The 27680-nt window shown below is 41.3% G+C and overlaps 1 protein-coding gene across 1 annotated transcript; it reads right to left on the bottom strand.

Annotated features, from left to right (window-relative positions):
* Nucleotides 1–196: 196 nt before the first annotated feature.
* Nucleotides 197–25956, bottom strand: stra6 (signaling receptor and transporter of retinol STRA6). The gene is made up of 18 exons (XM_080737292.1): nucleotides 25840–25956; nucleotides 21317–21723; nucleotides 19864–19930; nucleotides 18923–19005; nucleotides 18613–18746; nucleotides 16847–17013; nucleotides 15316–15441; nucleotides 13141–13208; nucleotides 11965–12041; nucleotides 11099–11160; nucleotides 10734–10896; nucleotides 10222–10297; nucleotides 8701–8834; nucleotides 7777–7894; nucleotides 7392–7493; nucleotides 7061–7224; nucleotides 3781–3918; nucleotides 197–755 (listed from the first exon to the last, which is right to left on the bottom strand). Exons 2-18 carry the CDS (start codon nucleotides 21385–21387, stop codon nucleotides 520–522), a joined length of 1986 nt encoding a protein of 661 aa, XP_080593418.1. The 5' UTR covers nucleotides 21388–21723; nucleotides 25840–25956; the 3' UTR covers nucleotides 197–519.
* Between the last annotated feature and the right edge of the window lie 1724 nt (nucleotides 25957–27680).

Raw genomic sequence — 27680 nt, 5'->3', positions numbered from 1 at the left:
ACATCTGTTTTGCATAAAAAAACATTCATTGGGCTAAAACGGCCCCCACAAAAGTGTGAAAAGTGATGACTCTTCACTTTTCATCACTAAAACATAGTCTTGTGGGGCCGTTTTTTAGCCCAAGGAATGTTTTTTGTGCAAAACAGATGCTTGCAATGGATTCAGAATCATGAAAAACCCATAGTTTGACCCTTCATATGCTACTTAAAGCATTTTATTTTTTTGCTTTTTTTCCCTAAAAATGTAAAGTTAATGGGACACCAAATCTAGCGGCTGATAACACCAATTTAGCTGTGTCTCAGAAAGGGTTATCATACCAAATTATAATCTACAGATATAGAGCTTTTAAAAAATGCATGATAACCTTTGCCACCTTTCCGATACTGACCTCTCGTATGGCCCATGGACTACTATGCCGGACAATTGATACATGTCATTTGTCCAAAAAACATAAACCGGTAGAGCCTTTGCAAGAGAGACGCAATCCTTAACAGAGGGAGAAGGGTGTCATTGTGGCGTTCAGTTGCTGGCTGCAGCCTCTGTCTCCTTGGTTCCAGCCTCCTTTCTGCTCCCCTCCTTGGCGGCGCGGCTGAGGCTCCCGTTGAGGAAGCTCTCGGCGGGCTGGCGCTGGTGCTTCCTGGTGCCCACCAGGGACGGGTTGTTGACCAGGGTGTACAGGAGCTGCCAGTGGCCACGAGCCCTCTTGGCACTGGACACTTTGTTCAGCTTCTTCTCCTTCTGGACCAGCTGGATCCCTGAGAACATTCAGATAATGTCATGGTCAGCGCTGAGGTCTCGCCAGGCAGACACATTCACATACTGTAGAACAGGGGTCTTCAACAGGGGGTCCAGGACCCCTAGGACAGGGTTCCCCAATTATTTTTCCCCAAGGGCCGAATTATGTCTAGGGTACCAAGCCGAGGGCCACAGCATTGCAGGGGGCGACGGCACCGTTCCCGCCACTCCAGCGACTGCGACAGTTCAGATATCGTTGTTGTCGGGTGAAAATCTTGTATGTCCAAAACCATTCGTTTTGCATTTATCATTTTAAAAATGATTTAAACTAGTGACAACAGCCGATCTACAAGCACACAACTTTGTAGATCAGTTGTTTTCACTAGAAAAAAGAACTGGAGATACGAGATTTCCACCCGACAACAACGATATACTAGTGTTGTTGCTGCTCTTATACCACCATTATTACTGGAGTTGGTGTGGGCAAGACAGTAGCCCCCCGCGGGCCGCAAATGGCCCGCGGGCCGCCTATTGGGGAATCCTGCCCTAGGAGGTCCTCAGAGTTACTACAGGGGGTCCTCCAAATCTTTGTGTGATAGAAACCTTTTTCTCTCCTTTCTTATATTAACCACTTGAACCTTAGTGTCCATATTGAGAACTTAAGCCAAAAATAACCGATCTACAAGCTCACAACGCCTCGCGCTGTGAGACGTTGTGAGCTTGTAGATCGGCAAAGAGATTTTGTAGAGGGGAAAAAGAGCAGACCAAGTACGGAGTGAAAGGTCAACTTTATGAAGTATTGGCGGTTCAAGAGGCTAAATATCTGAAAACACGAATTGACAATCCAAAATACACTGATGATTGTGCTGTTAAACAATTAGACTATATGGAATCTATGAAAATCTTGTCTCAGAGTTAAAACCACTTAAACCCTATAATATTTAGTTTACCGGTGTCCCCCTGGTCCCCTCCTTTTTCCCCTCTACAACAAATACTTGATGAAAATAGCCATTCTAGCTGATCTAAGCTCAAAGCGCATGGCAAGTCGCAACACAATGTATCTTGAGCTTGTAGGTCTGCAATATCTTACCAAATGTTGGCCCCAGAATAGGAATACTCATACGTCATGTAAACAGTCTTTCCTTATCTAGAGTAATAACATGAAGCAATTCTATTCTAATCTTCTGAGTGTGGTTTGGAGCATATTAAGCTTGCCATTAACACACTGAAGGCTTAAGCCCTGTGGGCCACATGAATATGAAACAGACAATTAGAGAAGCTCATCTGTGGAATCAGCTACTCTATACCCGATCTTTATAATGCAAGAGATTATTACTGATAATCAGTGCATTGTTCTTCAGATGCAAGTAATCACACAAATTAGTTCCTTTTTTTATTTCCAGGCATTAGAGCTGGTTTCCCCCATGTTGTATGAATCCTAAAGCATTTGCAAATGACTCTCTAGTCTCTATATTGTACAGCCTCCAGTAACCATACAGTACATCTAGTAGTAAAATGAATAACATCTTAGCCATTTACCTTCATATGGAATGCTCTGTATGGAATTCAACAACCAGATTTGACCCAAGACGACTTACAGTACAAATGAGCAAATCGTGATCGTTTCCCTCTCTAAATCAACCACTTAAACCCTATAAACATTGACAGCCATGGGTCTGTAATTTCCCCCTGCATCTAGATAAAATCCTATCACTGAAATTAGCCGATCCACAATTGAGACACGTTGTAAGCTTTTCAAAGTGTTTTCAAAGTGGGTGACGGGGCACCCTGGGGTGCCGCGGCGGCAGTCCGGGGGTGCCGCGAGATAATTTGATAATGTTTGGAATTTATTTGGACACTTAGAAATATATTTAGTATCAACTTGAAGTACAAAGTTATTTTCTGTCAGTTCTAACCAAAATGGCGATTATCTCAACGTTTTCCTCGCAACAAAATCACTGTCGGGCAGAAACCTTGTATCTCCAAGTTTCAAATGTGTATGTCATTTGGTAAAGCAAAGCCCTGCTTCATCATACAAGACTGTCGCACAAAACTAGTGAAAACAGCAGATCTTTGTGTGCTTGTAGATCTGCTGTTTTCACTCGTTTTTAGTACATTTTATAGATGATAAATACAAAACAAACAGTTTTGGACATACAAGGTTTCCACCCGACAACGACGATATGCTATAAATATAAGGTGCTGGGAGTGAAAATTATAATGTAGGGGTGCCTGGGATTAAAAAAATATTCATGGGGTGCCCTGAGACAAAAAGGTTTGGGAACCACTGCTTTAGGGTTCATGTAACAAGCACATCTACATAGTATAGAAAACAGCGCTGCCTCTCACAGTGGCTGAGCTCTAAATAAAGAGAACACCATAAGGATGGCCCATTAGTCTAAGACAGCTCTGATTGAGGCCAGCAGCAGGATTGTAAATGATTCCATAGTGAAGACTCAATTTTCACTGACAAATTAAATCACAACCGCTGAAATCCCATTCCTCCTCTACGTGCAAGACAGTGTTATGATCTTATTATGTATTGAGTGGCCTGCCAGAGTCTGTTTGAATTCTTAACACCCCAGGAGAAATTAAAGGTGAGTCCTGTTATTAGAATACCGATTACACAGTATATCCATCTGCCTTGTCTCTTACACACACACACACACACACACACACACACACACACACACACACACACACACACACACACACACACACACACACACACACACACACACACACACACACACACACACACACACACACACACACACACACACACACACACACACACACACACACACACACACACACACACACTAATTATAGTTACAACCATGCATATAAACGTAAGTCCAGAATGTTGTCACCTTCCACAAATATGAAGATTTTTTATGTCACAAATACTTTTGTTTGATTCCCCCGACTTCAATCAATAAAAGGTAGCTAATTCACAATTCTACAGTCTTCACAAACCTGTAATTCTGGATGGTGAACGTATAATTCCTACTGTACAGTATGCAGTTCTGGGCTTATACAAACCTTCCTCTGCGTCCCGCCCGCTCAGTGCAGCGTTGCCCCCCTGGCCGGCACACTGGAGCAGCATCCCACAGAAGGCCTTCATCACGGGATGAGACTGGCTCACCTCAATCTTCAGATAATGAGCATAGCAGCGGTAGGCTGCAGAAACACAGAGGGTGGGGGATCACTCTGACTGGGCAAAAGCAATAAACACGTGGGGATTTCAGACCAGGCCTGCCTCAGAGGCAATCACACTTAATGACCATGCTATCCCCCCCTCCCCCCTCTCTCCCTTTTTGAGCGGTGGTAAACCGCTCCATAGAGTGGCTGTGCGTGTGTCTGTAGCCACTTTTCCTCAGCGTTTTGCCATAGCAATGTGTTTTCCTCAGCGTTTTGTCATAGCAATATGTGTGTGTGTGTGTGTGTGTGTGTAGCCATATTACATCACCAATTACATCCTAGACCTATATCCTAGTCTTTTTCCTCAGCGTTTTGCCATAGCAATGTGTGTGTGTAGCCTGTATTACATCACCAATTACCAATTGAAGACGTTATGCAAGCACGATTTTTCTTTTGAGCGGTGGTAAACCGCTCCATAGAGTGGCTGTGCGTGTGTCTGTAGCCTTTTTCCTCAGCGTTTTGCCATAGCAAAACGTGTGTGTGTAGCATAGCCTGTACATCCTAGACTCAAATCCTAGTCTGAAGACGTTATGCAAGCACAACCACAGCTCACTTCACATTGGGTGTGATTTTTTAACTCATCTCTTCCTTTCCCAAACAAAATACGTCTCATATCTGCAGCCATTTCTGCAATCGTTGTGCACTTAGTTTATATTGTACTGTACTGTATAGACAAGACTATATACTGTACTGTATAGACAAGACTATATAGAGATCATAGGGGTTTTGTCAAGCTTCTAGCCTGTTAGTGGGTGGATGTTCCAGCCTCTAAGTGGGTTCATTAAAACATACATTTATAGTAATTTGCTTAGCTTTGCACGGTGATATTAAAGTGTCTGCAGCAATGGAGAGAAAATACACAGATCATTAACCAGGCGGAAAAATAAACATTATATCGTCTCGCCGAAATGAAATGGTGTTCTGTCCTGTACACGTCAGGTTAATATCTATATGTAATTCTTGATGATAAAAAAATCTAAAATCCATTATTTAGGCACTGAAATGCCAACAACTTCAGTCACCATGCATCATACAGTATGGTGTTATATTGTCTCACAGAAATGTTCCAAATGACATCAATTTGATTTAGAACCTAATTTTGTTCCATATGAAATATTTATTTTCGTCAATACAGAACCCAGTGAATGTATACAAAATCATGCACGTGGGTTCTTCTTACAAAACCATATAACATAGTACCATACAGAAGCTTGAGCGAAGCAACAGCTGAGAGAGTGCCTACTTCCTCTGACTCAACCATGGTCGCGTTGCGAAAATCGTAAATCATCATCCCCTTGGCGTGAACATGATCGGGTGAAACAGCACCCACAAGTTGGCACAACATCAGCATGATGTCAGAATTAGGTGCGAAAGGTACCTTGACCAAGCAGTGAAATATGATGCCTTGGTGTATGATGTATACATGTACATGAAGAAAGCTATGGGGCTTTTAAGCCGTGACATCATTTTGTAGTCAGACCTCCAAACAGATTTATTGTCAATATCTGTCCCTCGCTATTTCAACAGATCCGAGACAGAAATAACGACTAAAGTATAATTCTACCACTTTCCTTTCAACAACAAAGAAAAGAAAAATTAGTAAATAGTAAAAATAGTAAAAAGATTCACGGGCGCTGGGACCTTTTGGCCCCAAAAGTTCTCCTCTGCCTACAAAATGATGTCAGACTTAACCGATTTAGTGCCATTCCCGAGATATCTCGCGAAATGTACTCGAGTATCTCGAGTGCCATTCCCGAGATATCTCGCGAAAAGTAATATATTACTGTAACGGCGGTTATCCTACCGGGTACAATGGCGGAAGGTTCCGAGCCGATCTCCGTCGCTGATTTATCATCATCACGGATCCACGAGCACAAATTAGTAATCCCATAACATTGAGGTGGACGGGGGATCTCATCTTTAATGTCCATTATCTCAAAACAACACTTTAGAAGCGAAGATGGCAATAGATGCTCGCTTATAAAACACATGTTGAAAAGCATCGATCCGATCCGCCATGACACCACGTAAACAATGATCGATTCCGGTGAAGGACGCGATGACGTCAGACCGGAAGTGTTTACGCTGTGGACTTCTGGCCTTCAAAATAAGACAACGGGAGTGAATGCAGCCTGAGGGAGGCATCGTGGACATTTTAATCCGTTAAATTCAGGGGCTCTTACAGCCAAAGCCATTTCCATGTAGAACTGTTTTTGGCAAGCGTGTAGCCAATAATAATATAAATTGTCTGTGGCCACACAGGTCACCATCTGTGACACAGCAGCCAGTGGTGAAAAGTACTATACTTAAGTACAGTTTTGTGGTATTTGTACTTTACTTGAGTATTTCCAATTTCCGATACTTTTACTTCCACTCCACTACATCTCAGATCCAAATATTGTACTTTTACTCCACTACATTTATTTGAAAACTTTTGTTACTAGTTACTTTGTAGATTTTGAAAGCTCACAATGCGTCATGAAGCAACACATTGTGAGGTTGTAGATATTTTCTAATTATTTGTATTAATTTGAAAACATGACATGTGACATTCTGCACAATGAGTACTTTTACTTTTGGTACTTCAAGTACATTTTGATGCCAATACTTTTGTACTTTTAGGGTGCCCTCACACCAAAATACCTAGAGTGTAATCCGCCAATGCATTTCAATGAGAATGGAGCGTTTTTTTGCAGAAATCCTCTACTGGCAAAAAAACGCTCCATTCTCATTGAAATGCATTGGCAGATTCCACTCTAGGTATTTTGGTGTGAGGGTACCCTTACTCAAGTAAATTTGGAATTGCAGATTTTTACTTGTAAGGGTGCCCTCACACCAAAATACCTATGAGAGTGGAATCCGCGTTCTGCCAATGCATTTCAATGAGAGTGGAGCGGTTTTTGCAGAAATCCTCTACTGGCATGAAACCGCTCCATTCTCATTGAAATGCATTGGCAGAACGCGGATTCCACTCTCATAGGTATTTTGGTGTGAGGGAACCCTGAGTATTTCTACATTCCAGTTTTGATACTTTTACATAAGTAAAACATCTGACTACTTTTTCCACCACTGACAACAGCTAGCTCACTGGGGGTGATTAATCAGACTGATATGTGCTCACCTGGGTCAAAGACCTCCACATTGCGGTTCATCAGACTGATATCTGTGCGGCCCAAATGGATGATGTTGAACAGTGCTGTGATGACCATGCGCCATACTCCCAGCAGCACCCCGATCAGAACGTTGACCGGAAACAGCAGGTAGGTCAGGAGAAACAGTATTCCCCTGTAAAATTAGTTACGTTAGAACCACATTCACTCTATGCCAGGGGTTCTCACATGTTTTTAGGCTGTGAACCCCAAAGGAAACATATTTTAACTAGGGACCCCCACCCTGACAAGCACTTGGAATTGTAGGTAAAAACATCCAGCACAGTATAGTAGTAGTTTTACCTGTTGTCTAGATCTCGTGTGCCTGCTGTCTTTTTAATGAAGCAACACCTGGCAGAGATGTGTTGAATCAATACGGCTAAAAGAAGCATCAACCAGAAGGGCCTGAGAGAACAAATAAACAATCACACATCTATGGCGAGAAGAAAAGGTTAAAAACACAACAATATGAGAGGCCAGAGTGGTTAGATATTGAAATTAGCAAGCCTGCGGGTTCAGGTAAACAACAGTCAGGATATCATAAGCAGCATCAAGTACACACTTCAATGCACACCATGTCAGACAAAATGCAATTCAGTCCAGAATATTAGATTGTAAATGAGGGTTTTTAGCCATGCAGAACGCTGACAAGCAAAGACGACAGTGTGTGAGATGTTTGAGCACCCACCACATGCTCAACAGGATCTTCAAGAGCATAAGATTCTGTCCATGCAAGATGGGCATGATGATGCTGAAGACAGCGATCAGTAGACAGAGGAAGAACACCATGGTCTGGATGATCATGCCTGCAGGGGAGACCAACTTTCAGTTCCAACCCGTCTATACACCTAGGGCTGTCACGATTATGACATTTTACATGACGATTAATTTTCACTCAAATAATTGCGATTAACGATTTAATTGTGTTTTTGTCATTGACAATTATATTTCTGTTTGGCTTTTAGGCTTTGAAGTTGCACATGGCAGATATGACACATAACCTAAATATACAAAGAAATTACTGACATATTTGACAACTTTATACTAGTTAAAAAAGAACATTGATAGTGGAAATAGCCGATCTACAAGCTCACAACGCGTCTTTTTTTTAAATATATGAAAGATTTTCAACATGGAAACGATTATGACGATTATGAGATGTCAAATAATCGCGATTAGACGATTATGTAATAATTGTGACAGCCCTATATACACCCTTGGATAATATGACGGCATGAATATTTAATTGAACATCATGGCTGATGAGAGGATGAATATTAAACATCATGGATCACATGTGGTGAGAGGATGAATATTACACAGGCATCTTTGAAGACGGGAGAGTGAAGAAAGACAGGAAAGTATACAAATATTAACAGTTCATTTATACTTTGTTGTACGACCGCGTCACTATAGCAGTTTTCAACTGAAAGACATATTGTGAGGAGACATTTACAAACAAAGACAACCCCCAAAAAATCTGCTCTTAGCCAACTTGTCTCTCTCGTTACCCACAAGTCGGTGACTGGCAGATCTACAAACTCACAACGCCTCACGACGTGACACGTTGTGAGCTTGTAGATCAGCTATTTTCAGTAGAAATCACAAGTACCGAAGCAGAAGTGTGCTGCTGTGAAGCTAGTGTATCCCATCCAGCAGACCAGAGCAGGGCGGGACGGCCTGATACTCCTCTGGCAGTTGTACACATTATAGATGTCTCCTCTGTACAGGCTCCTCAGGTTCGACCTGGGGAACAACACAATATTAACATCACATTACCAGACTGTACACGCACCATTCAGTCTTCAGAGGCAACAGCAAAATCAAGGTTTCAGAAGGGGGCTTCTGAGGAATGTCACCGGTTCAACGGTTCAATGCCTCAAGACTGAATGAGAAAGTGAGACAGTTCTCAAACGGGAATGCCTGTAAATTCATGAATATAAAACTGGGCATTTCTTAAACATTTTATATAAACTAATTTGTCATTAGCTGAACACATTTAGCCTGGCATTGCTAGACTGATCATGTGGGATCACTTCAACGAGGGGAATGTGTGAGATCCCACATGATCACAAAAACATGATAGCACAAATTAGGAGGCAAATTAGCAAGGAACAAGTGTAAATTGCAACTCAACTGAACACTCAATTGAGAAACAAATTCCTTTTAATAAGTCATCATTAGGGTAACAAATGTAATTTCTTATCTTAATAAGCATTTAAATTCTTCCTGGTAATTACAGTAGAGTGATTGAGTGATATTAACTGCAATCTGTGTCATTACTCGAAGAGAGATATTAAATGGAACCTTTGCCGATGTTGAACCTAAAACCATTTGTTCTGATGAGATCATACAGTATGTAATGTGGCAAAAAAAGAAGCCTGTCTTCTGTGTATTTAGAGATTTCCTGCTTAAACTGTATAAAAGGTACACGCAATGACATCAGGCGCTGGCGACCCTTTCCTGACTTTGCGCCGCAAGCTCTAAATACACAGAAGAGAAGAAGCATGGTATTTTTGTCACATAATCTATATGATTTCCTCACATAAGAACAATAATTAGTTTGGTTGCCCCTAAGGGCAACCAGACTAGAGTACTTTTATTATTCCATCTTCCGTAGTCTCCTAAGTCGTCTCCTAAGTAAACCTCCCACAGTTTTGGTGGCATGCACTTGGGCCATATGTCAAATCGAACGGCTTCATCGGGACACGAATGCAGGCTATTTTAAAAGAGATACATTATATAGTTTAATTTATATAAATTGAATGTGTGAGAGAATGAATGAGTGAATTATTCGTGAATTCCATTGACTTTAATTAAAATGTTAACTTTTCCCAAATATGGGGATGACCGACCATCATGAGACTGACACAGTATGTCCATATATTGGCTTTCCAAGATAGGGGCTTAATATTGATGACATCAGGGATCTCCATACATGGGCATAAGAGGGACAAGGACTGACAGAGAGATCTCCATATATGGACATTCATTTATTAGTGAATTAATTTTCCCCATTGACTTGAATGGGGAAAATTCAAATAGTAAGACAAAATTAATTTGCAGAGATTGCTGAAAGGGGGGTGGGGGGTTACGGAAAGAGGCAGTCATACTATTCTATTGTGAAACTTACCGATGCAGAACCATGGATCGCATGAGCATAGCCAGGTTCACTAGGCAGGACAGGGTCATGGCGGAGATGTAACACACTGCCAAAACACACAACACAGAACAAGCAGGCTGTTTACTGAGGTAGGCTCTCGCTGACTGTTATTGACACTCAGCTTAATCAGCAGAAATCGGTGTGTCTGCCGATCAAGAGTCCATCCTATGTGAACAAAGCATGGTGCAAATCAGTGGCCCGTATTGCTGAGCTCAACTAATACTCCAGCTTGCCTTTGACCTTGTTTAAAGAAGGTATGGGTCACTAAACAGCACGGTCTGATTAATTATACTCTATGTGTTGCCGGGAAATGCCCGGAGACGGCTTGTCTCACACGGCAAGTGAAACTGGACTCCGATATGACATTACCACTGAAGTAATATACAGAAATTCCAATTAATTCAGTAAATGGGATTGAATCCATCTATACGAGCTGTGTACATCCCCATCAATAAATGGCTTGATTCCCAGTAGCCACTCACCTTCCACACACCACATATAGTAGACCACTATCCGGACCACTTCCGCATTGTCTGGAGACAGATTGATCCTAAAACCTTGAAGCATGTAGGCAATTTCTTCTGTGACTCCCATGCGGGCGATCTGGAGAGTTGGCACCACTGATAAAAGCAGTAGGAGCGCCATCTAAGACAGGGAAGTTCATTTTCATTTGAATGAATGACAACGTCATACTCTTTCTTGGTGATAAAACTGTTTAAGTAAATAGAACATGCATAACATGTTCTTATCGTAGTCAATGATGTTTCATTGAAAGAGCAATCAACATCTGAAACACCCTTACTATTAGTTTACATTCTAAGTCTACAATAATAGATTGTGTTACTACCTGGTATACAGCGATAAATGACACTACAGCAGATATGGCCAACATCAGTGGAAACCGGAAAACTGGTGGGTAAAACAAAACAAGTTGAGTGAGAGATTTGGAAGGTGACAAATAAACCATCATCAGCTCATGTTAAAAAAATCACACCCGTGTGAAGTGGAGCTGTGTGTGTGTGTGTGTGTGTGTGTGTGTGTGTGGATCATGTGTACCGATTTTTGTGACATTTGAAGAAAATATGTAGGAAAAGGAGCAAAAAGTGTGTTTTGGAGAAAATTCAAGATGGCGGAAAATCTATCATGGCGCAAATGGGCGTGGCCTATATGGGGAGATGCGTCATGACACAAGGAATCCAGGGAAAAAATATTTTTAATTTTCCGACCTAGGGTTCAAGAGTTACAGGCCAAAACGTAAAGTGGGGTGTTATGGCGCCACCATGCGGCCAAATGACACAATTATTTTTTATTTAATCCTTGAAATCATTATGAACCTCCTCTCCAAGTCTTGAAACTCTAGCCCCTATGGTTTGCGAGAGACAAATAATTGAATGTGAGTTTTTGCGATTCCCATTATAAGTCAATGGGGAAAATTAATTCACTAATAAATTAATATCAATTAAACTATTGAACCTTTCTCTTAGCAAGTTACTAGCCCACGATTCCCGAGTAAGCCGGTCGATTTGACATATGGCGCGAGTGTGTGGTGGCAAAACTGTGGGACTAGTAGCGTGCCGAAGTTTAGGAAGTTCAAGCTACATACAGACACACACACAGACACACAGACAGACAGACCCACACGGCCACGTATAGGGAGCCTGTGCTTCACACAGCTCCAAAAAACAATCCATGTGACTCAGGAGACGTATTCACCCTCTTCTGGTGTATAAATATAGGGCTTCACTGCATCCTTTATCCTCTGAGCAAGTGTAGGTTTCTCCGTGCTAGACCTGGAGGAGGAAATCGTTATACTGGTTTAGTGGTTCAAACATAAGCTTCATCTCACATTTCACTGGACCCATGCCATTGAGAGCAAGACACTCTGCAGAATACAAGAGCTTCCTCCCATATTCCTTTGGACATCATATTTCCATTTGTTCCCCAGTCTACTCAATATGTTGCACGCCCAGGTAACCCCCAAAGCAGGATGGAAACGACTTCCTTTCCTAGCACCCATTCACCATGATGGCATCAGGAAAATTATTTTCAATGGCCTTTGCATCACTGACAGGCTATTTGCATTCCAGGGACAATCTGCTGTAAGATCCATTCATGAGTGTTAGACGTGGAAATCCATTAATTATTGGTCTGCACAAAGACATCCCCACTGTCTGGTGTCCAAAAAAAACAACAAACAACCAGATTGGGCTTTTGTATTCATATAGTTGTTCGAACAGATACAGAACATACTAAATGATAAAAATGGGGGACTTTGTATTCTGATTAATATAACAATATGAATATATACATCAGAATAAAAAGAAATATAGCAACATTTTGTCCTGAATAGTTTTCTTTTAAGAACACACCACTTTCCAGTGGTAACTGGCAAGTGAGTGGTTTAAGTCAAGTGGATTTTATTTTATTTGCATTAATATGCAGGCAATCACGTGGAAATCCTTGTTGATTGTATCTGATAAGAACAGTGGATAGTTCCCTGTATATGGGAAGCCCCTGCTCCTAACGGTGTCATGGAGTGTCTGTCTACTAGAAGTTTCTTATTATTATTTGGTGAGCTAGTAAACTGTAAAGAAATGTTTTTTAAATGTGTCAAATCTATAGACACAATATAGTATAAAGTAAAGAACAATGACTAAATTGCACACTTAAAGAAACCGAAGCAATGATATCATAGAGCAATTCTTTTGGTATTGTGTGAATTACATTTTATTATACATAAATAATCAAATAAATAAATGCGGTTTACTGACATAACTTGGCCTAGTTAAATAGTAGCTGCCCATTAGAAGTTTGATTAACCTCAAGATGTGTTTCACTGAACAACTGGTCAAAGGTGCGACGACAATCCACCTGGAAATTGATTCTCACCTGATTTTAACTGGCTTCTTCTTGAGAATCGTTTTAACGTAGTCTTTATAGTAGCTGCTATTCAGATCCTAACAAAGAAAGAATAGGAACAGTGTAAAAGCGTAGTTCAGACTGATCCTTAGCAACGTCATAATCCTTAAATATGTGCTCCATCGTATAACAGTGTTGCACGCCGAAAATAGACCTACAAGCTCACAGCGCATGCGGATGTGACGCGTTGTGAGCTTGTACCGTATGTCGGCTATTTTCAGTGCACGACAACGTCCTACGACAAAGTTTAAATCAGGCTTACACCGATTTATTCTGGTCTCAAATATTTGTTCCGAAATAGGCTTAAGGAACAAACATTTAAATTCATTAGATTTCCACAACACGTTTTTTTTTTTTTTGTTTTTTAGCGCCATACCAATTTGTGTCAAATTACTACATTCTGGTCTGTACACAGGGACGTCACAAGGGGGGGAAAAGTTGGACTGAGTTACTAGGGCCCAAGTTGGAGGGGCCCTAATTATATTATACTTTAGCTTTTGCAGATATACAAGCAGATATACAAGCTCACAGCACGGCACGGAGTGCCGCTCTGTGAGCTTGTAGATCTGCTATTTTTGAAAAGTCGTGAAAATGTGCTGTGAGCTTGTATATCTGCTATTTTTGAAAAGTCGTGAAAATGTGTGCAAATCTTTGAATATATGTATTTTTTAAGCGAACATTTGTAACTCAAATTGGAACAAAATATTCTGAGATGGGGGTCCATGGCCAAATACATATAATTTTGGGGGTCCTTCACATGAAAAGGTTTGAGCACCACTGACATAGAAACCTTAGAAGGATTTGAAATATTCAAATTTTCACGATTTTTCAAAAATAGCAGATCTACAAGCTCACAGCTTGCTGTGAGCTTGTATATCTGCTATTTTTCAATAGTTAAAGCACAAAATAAGGCGTAATAATGCGTTCCCAGAACTTTCATGGGGGGAATCCTTTCACAGAATTCTGTCTGTACAGCTAGAGAAGCGAGGGTGGGTGAGGGAACTGCATCATGGTATTGGAGGATGTGTGTAAGGTGTTTATGTAAAACTAGGGATTACAATGTGTAAAACACCGCCTACAGTATGATCTGTGAAGATAATCTGGAAGTGTATCAAGCATAACAAAAAAAGTTAGCATTTCATAATTTACAGCAGGGGTCTTCCAAATCTTTGTGTGGTAGAAGGTTTTTTTTCTCCTTTTATTAACCACTTGAACCCTATAGTCCATATTCTGAGTCCATATTCTGAGAACTACAATGAAGATTGTGCTGTCGAACGATGAAACTATATTATCTATGGGTTGTGGGGGGGGGGGGGGGGGGGGGGGTCCCTGCTTCATCTCTCTCTCGACTAAGGGGTCCTTGGCCTGAAAATGTTGATTTACACATTTAGATGTTCCTATTGTTTAGTGAGTTGCAAAAATGTGAACATTGTAAGGCCGGTGGTCTTAACAGGTTTATTTCTTCAGTGGTGTGCAGGAGCAGGGTATGAATCAATCTCATCTGAGACAATCGCCTCACCACTGTTTTGTCACAACCATGCAGAGATTAGCATGAAATAAACACTGCATTGTGCCTCCATAGAGTGAAAACAACATAACCTTTTTAGTAATCTGGTCGGGAACATAACGTAAACCAGTTACATCAAATCTGCTTAAAATGATTAGGCCACAGCCTGGTATGCCGCTCTGCAGCTCACGTCTCCCTCTGCCTAGCTGGTGTGAGCATGGTAAGCTTAGTGATTAGCAGGCTGCTTATGACGGTTTCTCATGTGCACAGAATCAGAAGAATTGTGCCTTTTCATTCCTTTTTCCTTTTTCTTGAGTCAAAGTGCATTTTAACAACATTTCTATTTTTGGGCATATCATCATAGGCACCATTTTCCACCCAAAAATCGAAATGTTCAAAAATAGCAGATCTACAAGATCACAAGGCATCACAATGCAACAGGTTTGTGAGATTGTAGATTTTCGGTATTCTTTGTACGACGATAACTTGACCAAGATAAAATAACCACTTACCGATAACCACCCATTTTGATATCAAAAGGTGGCAAAATTAACAATCGTGCAATTGTGCTAAGCAATGTATATCATAGTACATGTGTTCCTCCTTTTCTCGACAAACAAGCCAGCTCAAACACTCACCTCTGTGCTAGTGTTGTCCTCTGTGCCCTTCAGGCCCTTGAATAAAGCCAGTGGATACTGGAAGCTAAGAAACGCCAGGCAGGCTATCTGAGGCAGACTTGAGAAAAGCGAGTAGTATTTGTGGATCTGCAATGAGAAATATAGAGGAAATCTTCAAGAGGCTAGCCATCTATGAGAGGGGCGCGTATCGATATTTCGATGTCCCGCTGTTTTGAGGTCGTAGTAACCCGAGGCCAACCTGCCGAGACGGGTGAACGCTAACCTGCCGATGCTGGTTAACGCTAACCTGGTGAATGCTAACTCAAAGCCTAACATTAACCCTAAACCCAACCCTTACCCTAACTGGACTACTGGGACTTCGAAACATCTGGATTTTGCCCTATGAGAATATCTCTGTGTGTCAAACTGCCACTGGCCCAATCAGTGCCAAACTTTGTATGCATGCTGCCAGTTGGCCACAGAAGTACCTCCACAATCTTTTCCCCCATTGAATATATTTAACTTTACATTTATAATGGAAGTCAATGGGGCTCTGATCGGGCTGAAACCTTGCACAAATTTGCAGTAACATGCCAATGACTGACTGGCCACAGGAAGTCCGAGATCCACATTGGACCCATGCCATTCCCATGTTGATCCCACATTTTAAAAATATTCCATATTGCACATGCCCAAATAATTCCCTTATTTCCCTACGGTGGGTTGTGGCATAAATGCTTCATTGTGGAAACCTAAATGATTCACAGATTCAAACAGAAATAGACGTTTATGCTCATATAAAACAGCATTTAAATGTTTAGTAATTTAGGAAAACAGAGCTTAGAGACCACCCAAATTAATTCCATGTTCCATGTCAGTACACAAGTAGGCCTAACAGGGTGACCCAGGGTTTAGTTAGTACCAGTAGATGACCATGGCACAACGACAAAGCTTTCACTTAAAGACACTAAAGAGATTAACTGTGACAAAACCCCTTGATTAAGAGGGACATACTACAGAGCCAATTGTTTCAAAGTCAGTCATCATGAGCTAAAACATCCACACAATACAGCACCTGCACAAAGTCTAAGGGTGGCTAAGCTGGAAGACGTGAGCTGTCAAGACTCAAGATGAAACCATGTAACCATGAATCCAAACCGACAGCCTTGCACTCATCTATTCTGATCACATCTCCTACATAGCTTTGGTCTCATGTCAATGGGTGTCCAGACTAGAACAAATCAGCGATTGTCTCTGCAATAATCCCTGAAGGCTGGACAAATGAGACACTACAGAGACTTCAGAGAGCTAACCCTCTAAGAAACAGTGGGACATGCTGACATTTCTGTCAGCATTACATTAAAGAGTCTAAAACATTTTACTCTAGAGCTAGAGCACTTTATTGCCATGTATGTGGTTCATACAAGGAAAATGCTAAGGCACATGGTGTTGTGACAACCCAACATGCCACAACTGATGCAAGGCCATCTATAAAGCACATGATTGCCCTACATGTACTGAGTGTATTCTGTTGATCTTAACATTATCTTACCTGAGGTGTCTTTGGACAGTCAATCTTTTGCCAGACCAGTACAGTGAAATGCGTCCATGATAATAGGCTACCAAGGACATAGCCAACTTTATTACGTAAGGTGCCACATGCCAGGAGAGGGTAGTACAGCACGGGGTAGTAGATCACAGCCAGAATCATCCAATTCTCTGCAAATGCAACAGAGGAATTTATTAGGAATCAGCGCAATGTGTATACATCCAATATTAACTTAGATGTGACAAGTACTGCTTTGAATCTGTAGACCACTAGGGATGGGACGATTAGCGATATTATCATTTATCGTGATAAAAACACCCACGATAATCGTATCGTGGAGATTTAATTCATCGTAATATCGTCCTCAGTCATGCACTGGGATCAATTGACCCTTTATTTGCCGAGCTGCATATCCGGTACCACTTAAACCCTCTATATTTGTTTCAAGGTACTTATAATATACCGGTACGTCTTTTTTTCCACCCTCTATCAAATGTCTTTGCCAAAAAATAGCCGATCTACAAGCTCGCAACACGTTGTGAGCTTGTAGATCTGCAATTTTTTGGCAAAAGTTCCGCCCCATGATAATGGATTGTGATTATCGCGATATCGTAAATCGCGATTAATTTTGTCACGATAATCGTGATATGAAATTTTCATATCGTCCCATCCCTATTATCCACTTCACTGTCCAACTATGCTTACTTATTACTCCCCCCACCATTAAGGACAGCTTTTCTATTTCAAAACTATTCATGCAAACTCTCTAGAGTAGACGTAACAGTCATATCTCTGACTATTGAGAACATTGCCGTTTCACACAGTTTTGGGTAAATGTATACGAACGTCTCGTAATTCTACAGTAAGTGGAATATAATAGGGACACATGGAAAGGAGGGATGGGACGATAAGCGATATTATCGTTTATCGTGATAAAAAACACTCACGATAATCGTATCGTGGAGATTAAATTTATCGTGAAATCATGCACTGGGATCAATTCACCTTGTATTAAGCAGAAGCTGCATATCCAGTAAAATGTAAACCCTCTATTAGTAAAACCTACTTATAATATAAGTACTTGATACAGTCTTTTTTTCACTCTATCAAATCTCTTTGCCAAAAAATAGCCGACGCATTGCGATGCAGCTTGTAGATCGGTAATTCTTTTGGCAAATGTTCTGCCCCAGGATAACGGATGTTGGGGATATTTTGATTATTGCGATAACATCATAAATCGCCATTTCTTTTGTCACAATAATCGTCATATGAAATGTTCATATCGTCCCATCCCTAATGGAAACGAAATATTCTTTACGTAATACCAGTTGCTTATACGCTTGCTTATATTGCAGGTGAGACATGGATCAGCGTGTGGCACCTGATATTGTGTATTGTTCTGGCTGCTGTCAACCAAACATTGCTTTTGGACTCATGCCCACATCTTCAAAAGGGGGCCAGTGAATCACATTCATATGATACATTTTATTGAACAGTGACTCACAAAATGAGCAACGTTTCCCAGACTTGGGTGGTCTGGGAAAAGCTTTAAACTTTGAAGAATACACCATCATAAAATCAAAAACATAGCACAATTACTGTTTATTCCATTAAACTAAACTGCCAATAAGGTTTAAAGCTAATAAACAAGAATGCAAGGTAATGCAAGCTAAAGGGGGAAACACGGCATCTATTCAGGATTTCCTCATGCTGTGAAAGGTTGCTTGTGGCAAGAATGTACAAAAAAAGAACCAAGATGACCTCCTCACGTTTGTTTTGGGAGTCTGTGATGAAGGGGAGAGGGTTTGGTGACATCACTAGGCCACACAGTTTGCAGAAGAGAACTCCAAATACAGCTACAGCCAGGCCCTTGTGCTGGGTATGGTCCAAAAAGTTTACAGGACTGTGGATTCAAAGCAGCAAGTATTTAGAGCATACATGCTACCAATTACACATTTGATAGACATTTTTTATAGAGCACAAATGATCAAAGTGAGGAGGAAGCAGCTGTTTAAATACCTATAAACAAAGTGTTAACGTCATTTCAGAGAAAAAATGTGTGAAAAGACACCGCCTCACCTAAGTAAACCTGGAAATCCTTTCTGTCCATCAGACAGCTTCATCCGTCTGGCTAAGATCGCTAGGACCAGCATGACTACGAGCTAGAGCACAAGAGATACCTCAGTTAGCCCAATATGCTGTTTTCTTCCCCACAACAAAGGACCCTGTCTGTGCAGACCCCAGGGTTCAGTCTGGCTCAAGGAGGATTTATTTTGTGCATCGTACAATGGTCACAATTGCCAAAAATAGCTGATCTACAAGGTCACAACCTGAGACGTGTTGTGAGCTTGTACGGGGGGCTATTTTCAGCATGTGACAAAGCATAAATTAGGCATAAGACTCAGGCTCAGGCTACGGTTCAGGCCCAAAACAAGGGGAGGTCAAGCCACAGAAGACTAAAACCCTGATTCTCTAATTAGAGCTGGGTCTGGACCATGGATCTAATCTGAATGATTGACGGATATTTAGGAAGCACAAGGCTGGAGAAATGCCCATGCAATTGACATGGGCAAATTACTAAGAATCTGAACAGACAGCATTTTTGCTTTGTAGAAAGCAAACACATTAACATAACATACTATGTGCAGCATACTGTATATTCTTGAAGGCAATGGGCTTTATTATATGAAAATGTGCCGAGTTCCACATAGTTTTGAATACTTTGCCAACTTTGCTAACAGTTACTCCACAGCAGGTCACTTTGTTCAGAATTAGCTTATGCAAAGAGCGTTTGCACATTATTTTCTCTATATAATCCGGATTATATCAAGTAATTAAACAAAGCTACAGTGTGTGTGTTACAGTCGTGCATTTCGTAATCTCAATGACAAAACTTGTATCTTGATATCTTATCTTGTGACATTAGAATGACATGACTTTAGTACCACACACAACACGAATAAATGACAGATGGTGACAGGACAGCCAAATCCGGGGTAACAATACGAGAGGGGACTCACAGATATTGCCGAGATACATATATGGTAGAGCCTGTCATTGGCAGTGGGGTCACATGGTAGAATTACTCTGGAGGAGAAAGAAAGAGAGAAGAAAAAACACCAAACAATGATAAGCTGCTTGAATGTAGCTACGAGGCACTTGGCTCATGGAACACAAACCCACACCTCTGAACTATTCCCTTCCAACTGGAAACTTTGCCACTGGCTTTGTACAGCAGAGATTTGCATTTAAACCGGATTGGTTTCAACGTGACACAGGAAAACAACAAATGTGTACACTCACGTTCCCATACACCAGAGGAGTTGGAAAGCGTGCTGGTGGGATAGTAATTACAACTCTGATGTAGATTTACAGAGTTGTTAGACAAGTCTATTGTATGACATGCACCAAATATCCCATGGTTCCTCTCTGGTGCCTTTTTCTTTTTTTAACAGCCATCAGCCATGTGGCCTATGGGCGTGTAGTTGGCAGCTTCTTGCATGCATGGATGTCATTACATTTTTCACAGCACTGTCTTAGCTGTCCAAACATTGGGTGCATTCATAACTTGGCACTCCGAAGGTTAGAGCACACTATGGCAGCAACCTGAGCCATTTAGCAAATGTACAACTCTGTATAATCTAAGGCATCATAATCTCAGAATTTTCAGGGCATATTGAACATTCAGGCTAGGAAGTGAAATGTGAACGTTAACCGGTGTCGCAATGTTCCTGAGAACAATTTGATATGTTTAAACATTGTCATACCTCGCCATGATCATGTCTGACCCCCTTTTCAAGCCAATGAAATTGGAGCACCATATTTTTCTTATATAGCAGAGAGAGACAGAGTAGATAGATCCAGGAAGATTTACTGGACACCCTTCATGGTGTCTGGCTGTTTGTATTGTGGGATGGGCCCAGCAGCCCTGAATTACAGTATGTTATCCAAGGGAATGTAATACTGAACATGGTTCACTGGCCAATTTTTTATCTGGACGGCTATCTAGTTTAGTACTGAATTTCTGTTAACAACCAAAATGATTTGGTTTCTGACCAAAGAAAGCATTCCAGTCGTGATGTTTGAATACATTCATATTGAATATGTTGGCTGTAGTTCAAAACACATAAAGTATATTGTTGGTAGGTACTGTAAAATAGACTACAGTGCTGGTTTTCCCCATCATCCCTCTGTAAATTCATTGCCCCACTACAAATGTTATGACATAACAGAAGATTTAACAAGCACCATTACTCTACACTGCATAAACTGTGGACTAGCTATATTCAATCCACAACAGAGTAGATGTTACAAACTTTCATGAGTTTGTAACAACTTTCATGAGATGTGACAAACTTTCATGAGTGTGCACTTAAGGAAGTAGGGATTAGGGAAGAAGACCGAAAGGCAGAACAGAACATAAACGTCGTCGTCAAACCAAAGTGAACATTGTTAATTAAAGAGTGTACTTACTCAATGGCGACTCTGGGTGGGTATGGATCTAGATCAGGGTACTCATAGTCAGGCATCGTATCCTCCCCCATTGTGCAGTCTCTAACTCAAGATCCTTAATGAACTGAATAAGACACTGTTCACCGGTCCCCCAAACTCTTCAGTGGTGCGGTCTTCCTGAAGGAAGAGGAAAAAACTTTCCCCCCAAGTTGAGCTGTGCCTCGGGTGGTGGTTGTCTTTGTCCCCACCGGTGTCTGGTCTCCTCTCCCCTCTCTCTCTTTCTCACTCTCCTGCTCAGGCTGTATTCAGGTGGCCCTGGTCCCGCTGTGGAGCTGAGAGTGATGTGACAAGTCCTGGCTGCAGCATGCCACCCCCCCACACACACACACTTCAGGGCCCAACTTTTTCAGATGAGGATCACAACCACACTGGTGAGAGGTTGAGAGAATGAGAGAGAGGGAGAGAGAGAGAGAGAGAGAGGGGGGAAGCAGAAAGAGTCAGTGTTCGTAGTAGCCAATCTGCTGTGCCACCTGAAGCTTTACAGGGATTAGATCTAAAGTTATTTGGACCTGTGGCTGGTGGTGAGAGGGGCGAGGTGTTTTAAGACTTATAAAACCCCCAGCTAGGACAGTGTGGGTTGCTGGACGGGACGAGGACAACCAATCAGATCAGTGGCCTGTCGTGACAACAGGGAAATTCTATGGTTGTTCCCAGCGTGGTTATCTTTGTGAAAGGTTACCACTGCGGAGCAATTACACCTAAATGTGTCCACCTGCCTTGTGGAACCAAACTCCACGCCTCTGCTATGCAGATGAGATCATAATGAATATATACACACACACACAGTATAGTATCCATAACCATGTAACTCTGCACCGTCATCTTGATAACGATCAAGGAAGAGTGCAATAACTCCAGTACTTTGTTTTCAGCTGATAAAACAATTAAGATAACAAGTTTTTTTTAAACAGTGGTGTGTATGGCTTAGGTTTAGCTTCAAATACTTCAAGCTTTGAAGTTTTGAATGCTCCAGAAATATTTCTACCTTTGTTGGTTTTAAATGTGTGGCTTTGGGCAGCCATAAAAGCCAATTGTGGCAAATTAAAACATACTTTAAAACAATCTTTAAATGATCAAGAATAAGATCTTGACAGAGAATTATTAATCCTAGACAATACTGTTTTAATATACTGTAGTCCTAGCACTCTGGCTTCTTTAAAGGGGAAGACCACCCATTTTCAATAGTGAACTATGTCATTAATATACCTTAGAGGAGTTGTGTGGAAATAGAAAAAAAGTTCCCCCCCTTCTGTGTTGCCTAGAACTGGAAGATTGATTTTGGGGTTTGTATTGTAAAGTACAATGGTGTGATGTCTTCAAGTTGTACTAAATACAAACCCCAAAATCAATCCTCCAGTTCTAGACAACACAGAACTTTTTTCTACTCCTCTAAGTGGGCACGTACCTTTTAGGCGAAGCCCGAACTGGCGAAGTGGGGAAATGTCCGATACCGTAGCGATCTGGCGAACGTCTTCTGGACAGGGCGTTTATCGTGCGCTTGCCCAGGCCTTACGGCCTGGGCATAAATATAACGATTGCATTCACCACGGCTTCGTAACTCGCGCGGCGCGCGGCCCTGGCCCGCTCTTCGCGGCCACTCGCGCCTGCGGCGCTCGGGGGCGAAGAGCAGGACCAAGGTCCGCTGGCCTTCGCGCCGCTTGCAGTGTCGTGGACAATCGATTCGCCAGATCGCTACGGTAGGAGACAAATCCCCACTTCGCCAGTTCGGGCTTCGCCAGAACAGGACTTTCCCCTCTAAGTTATATTAATGACAAAGTTCAATATTGAAAATGGGTGGTCTTCCCCTTTAAGCACATAGATTTGACCAATGCAAACATTTGACTTACAGCATATACTACTACAGTATTCATAATTGAGGGCCATATACATACACCAAACCCATGTTTTCAACTGAATGCTCAAAAAAAAATCAATGATATGCATTCACAAGTAGATTAACAATACAAAGAGGCACACAGATGCAACATTTAGAAAATGTATGAATGTAACATCACCTTTAAAGAGTGCAAAATCATCTAGACATTCATATTAGTATCTCGAACATTTACAATCATTATGCTGGATCATAGTGTGGCATGTAACATCGCACACACACACGCACGCACGCACGCGCACACACACAAACACGCACACACACACACACAACGCTCACCCCGAAACACAGTCACCCCGAGTCAAATCCAGCGACCTCGGTCGCCTGGTTTTCCTAAATGTAACCTCAGTAAAACAGTGCCAAGAAGACCTAACCTTATTCCTTGGGGCGAGCCTTCCAGTTACCCACCATGCACCCACCCACACACACCCTCCCTCTCTCTCTACAGCCTGCTGCTTCAGTGCTGAGACTTTCAAGGTGTTTTTTGCAATCCGGGCCTCCACGTCAAGTTACACTCATTATGCTGGGATTAAAGTCAAAAACAAGAATCCTACTGCTAAAACTCCTGAGAAAACATCATGTCTGAAGCCCCCAAATCAAAGGTGGCCTGGCTAAAAATATTGGGGTCGATGAACAAAGAATGCTTTGAAGACTTCTAATTACATCATGGGGGAGTTTGGGGCAGTTTGATTGTGCCACTGCCAGCCAGCTCACTGTATCAGGTTTAGACATGGTTGCTGGTTAGATGAGATGACTCCAAAATCCCTTGAAAGGAAGTGTAGGCTATGAAGCACTTGCCTTGTCATAATAGAATGTACCTTTAATTGGATTACTGACCTACCTACAAATCTAAACACTAAAGACTGCCATCATCAATTGTGAGTTAAGCCAAACTTCCACATGATAATGAAATGCCAATCATGTATTTGTATACAGAGGCTGCATGAAGATAGCTTTTCGTATTACATTTAAAACAAACTTGAAAACATAATAGAACTAGAAGGTGCACTTGCACTGACGCTGACCAATTATATTATATATATTGTGTATGTGATGTCAAGTGAAGCATGACCAATCCTGTCTGACTGGACATTATATTGTCCAAGATATCTGGCCTTACAACCCAGATAACCTCAGTCAAAAGGTTAACAAAAAACAGGTTAACTTTAGCTGGCATAAGAGTTCTCTGACCTAGAACAATATTGTGTTGCCTATACATAGCAACCACACCAACTCCGTAGGCCTGGAGTAGTTCACCCCCAAAATGACTTTTTTTTTTATTGATTACTTTTTTTTTCTTACATATTTTTTATGTAAAAAATTTACCCTAACCCCAAGACAAAAATAATTGATTATGGTATTTGATTCTGGATCAATGGGGGTACATTTATTGTAATGAAATTGATTGAAATATGATTCAACTCAAGTCTCCATGGCACGAGAAATCAATAGATTTTTTTTTATTATTTTTTTATTTTGGGGGTGAACTACTCCTTTAATGCACATCAGTTCTTGTGTATGTTTTGAAAATGGTTGTGGTTGGACCCAAAGGTGTAAAATGCATTGATTTGCAACCTACTCTGTCAACCCTGTAAGTGTAAGTGCTCCATGTGGTATAGAAAGAATGATGCTGCCGTGATGCTCCATCATAAATCAACAGCAGTTTCATTATGTCTTATCCACTCGATCAAGCAACGGTTCACAAATGTATGAGACAAGGATATAGCATCTACAGGACATTTGATTATGTTTAGGTAGGCTTGCATGTCCCTGTTGTTAGAGAAAACAATAGACATGAGGAAGGATCGTTCTGCTGAAAGCAACAGGTGAAATCCAGGAAAGTTCCTACTATGACCAAACGTTCCCATCGTCTAAAGGGGGAATGTGATCTACTTGGTTAAGGACAGGTTTTATAGCGACATGATAAAATACAGGCCTTTGAAGTTGAAATGGATCTTCCCGGGCTCCGACAATGGGGCTTTCAACCACTCGGTCCCACACACGCAACAGAACTCACAGGTGAGTATCAAAGGGAACTGTCTCCAACCGATGGCATTTATAGTCTCTGTTCTGAATCTGTTCCGCTGTAATACCATACTAGTCTGCTGTCATTTAACATCATTCATTTGGCCCGACGCAAATGCGGAGTGCAGAGTGCACTGCAGAGACCATTCATAGTTTGGGCCATTTTACAGTAAACAAAGTAAAGGTTTGGAGAGTAGAAGTAAAAATATAGACAACTGGAAATACTCAAGTAAAGTTACAAATACCTCAATTGTACTTAAGTACAGTATAAGTAAATGTACTCAGTTACAAAAAGTCTACACCACTGTCTGTCTCTGTTCCCGTGTTGTGAATCGGTGTGTGACGCCATAGCCTGTCTCCTGTCATTGACATCATACCAGAATCATGATTCATAATAAATGTTTTGGCTGAACGTTTATGCTCAGTACGCGATCATCTCGAAATTATTATTGGTATGCGTCTTATTTTGACCTGTTTTGAAAAATAATAATAATTTTAAAAGTCTTTTCAGTAGACATAATAATTATTGTCCATATTTTTTAAAACGTCCCATTGAGCAACTCACCGACCATCATCTACACACGTGTGTTGCATCTACAGGTAGGCGTGCTGATACCAGAGCCTTGGCTCAGCTGAGCTGGACATAACGCATGTGTGAAAGTTTGAATGGAGACCATGTCTTCTGGATTCCAGAGTCTCGGGGACGCGCACGTCAGCAGATGTTTTCCCGGAAGGGGCGGAGACAATGACGTCTTCATGCTTCTAATATATCAATAAATACCATTACACATCATCCAATTGTTTGTGGAATCTTACTTGTATGCAACAGTCATGCACTCATAAATCACAGCATGATTAAAAATGAAAAAAACAAAATAGCAAAATATAGATATGTAGGATTCGATCAGCCGCAGTCACGAGCCAGTGTTCAGTGTACACATGGGGAACAAGTCCGCCCTCTAGTGGCGGAAAAGAATACCTCTGGGAACTCAGATTGGGAACAAGTTGCAAGTTGACATGACACATGTGAGATCGACTGCTGGAACAACTGGATGCTGTGTATATACAAAACAGCACCACCTGCTGCATGTCCTGTGCTAAACATGCAGCGCCAGTTCCAACCTTATAACTAGGGTCTCACACATTATACACACATTATATCACTTAGAATTTACTAAATAAATATCAAGCCCATTAACCTCAACTCTACACATCTCTTCGGTTGGTAATTATGGAATTTTCTGTCAGTCATGAATTGCTGACGTAAGCAAGTGATGATCAGTACTGTAAATATATAACTAAATATACTCTTTGATGCAATTAACTGGATGGAAATAGGAAATCCAAGGAGAAGAAATAGCCTTTGATAGTCAATTGTTTATTAAAAGATGTTATCCTGAAGATACCATGTCAAAATAGTACAATAAGCACATTTAAAACCAGCTATTCAACAAGCATGTACATATTGAAGGAGACACTTTTCAAACATTGTTTTTGGCTCAATCACATGGAAGATTGAGCTATTAAATGATCAATTGAACAGAGCGCTTAAAATTTCTAGAAAACCAAAGGACACCAGTTGATATAGGTCAACTTGTCTTGTTCCCCATGTCATGTTCAACCCAGAGGTATTTTCTTCCGCCACTAGAGGGCGGACTTGTTCCTCATGTGTATGAGATGAGTTAGACTATTACCATGGGCAACTCTCAACGCCTCGTAGCGTGATAGGTAGGACGTTGTATCATAGATTTTCTTTGGCTCGTGACTGCGGCTGATCGAATCCTACATATCTTGTCTTTTGCTCCTTTTTTTTTTTTTTTTTTTTCATTTTTAATCATGCTGTGTTTTATGACTGAGTGCATGACTGTTGCATACAAGTAAGATTCCACAAACAATTGGATGATGTGTAATGGTATTTATTGATATATTAGAAGCATGAAGACGTCATTGTCTCCGCCCCTTCCGGGAAAACATCTGCTGACGTGCGCGTCCCCGAGACTCTGGAATCCAGAAGACATGGTCTCCATTCAAACTTTCACACATGAATGCATGGCGGGTGGGTGGATGAATGAATGGTGAACGAATGAATGACAATGAATTACCGTCCTCTGAGATTGCAGTCTGTGAAATAAATGTCTGATATGAATTTCTCTGCTCTTTCCAGAAGAGTCCGCCTGTTCTTCAATACAGGCTGGTGATGGTACATGTTGCATGTATTTACCAACTGCGTCTGTGTCTGGGAGTAAACAACACAACTCAATCACAACACCTACAACACCACATCATCACAAAGTCCACAAGGCTCGTGAAAGACCCGGAAGTACAACTCAGTGTTATTGTACTTACAGCTACTAGCCGCTAGATGTCAGTACCATCCAATGGTAGCACCATCTCGTCACCTCGGTA

The sequence above is a fragment of the Nannobrachium achirus genome, assembly GCF_963921795.1.
Source record: "Nannobrachium achirus genome assembly, chromosome: 11".
NCBI lineage: Eukaryota > Metazoa > Chordata > Actinopteri > Myctophiformes > Myctophidae > Nannobrachium > Nannobrachium achirus.
Note: the sequence above shows the minus strand (reverse complement) of the source record. Positions and strands in the feature narration are given on the sequence as shown.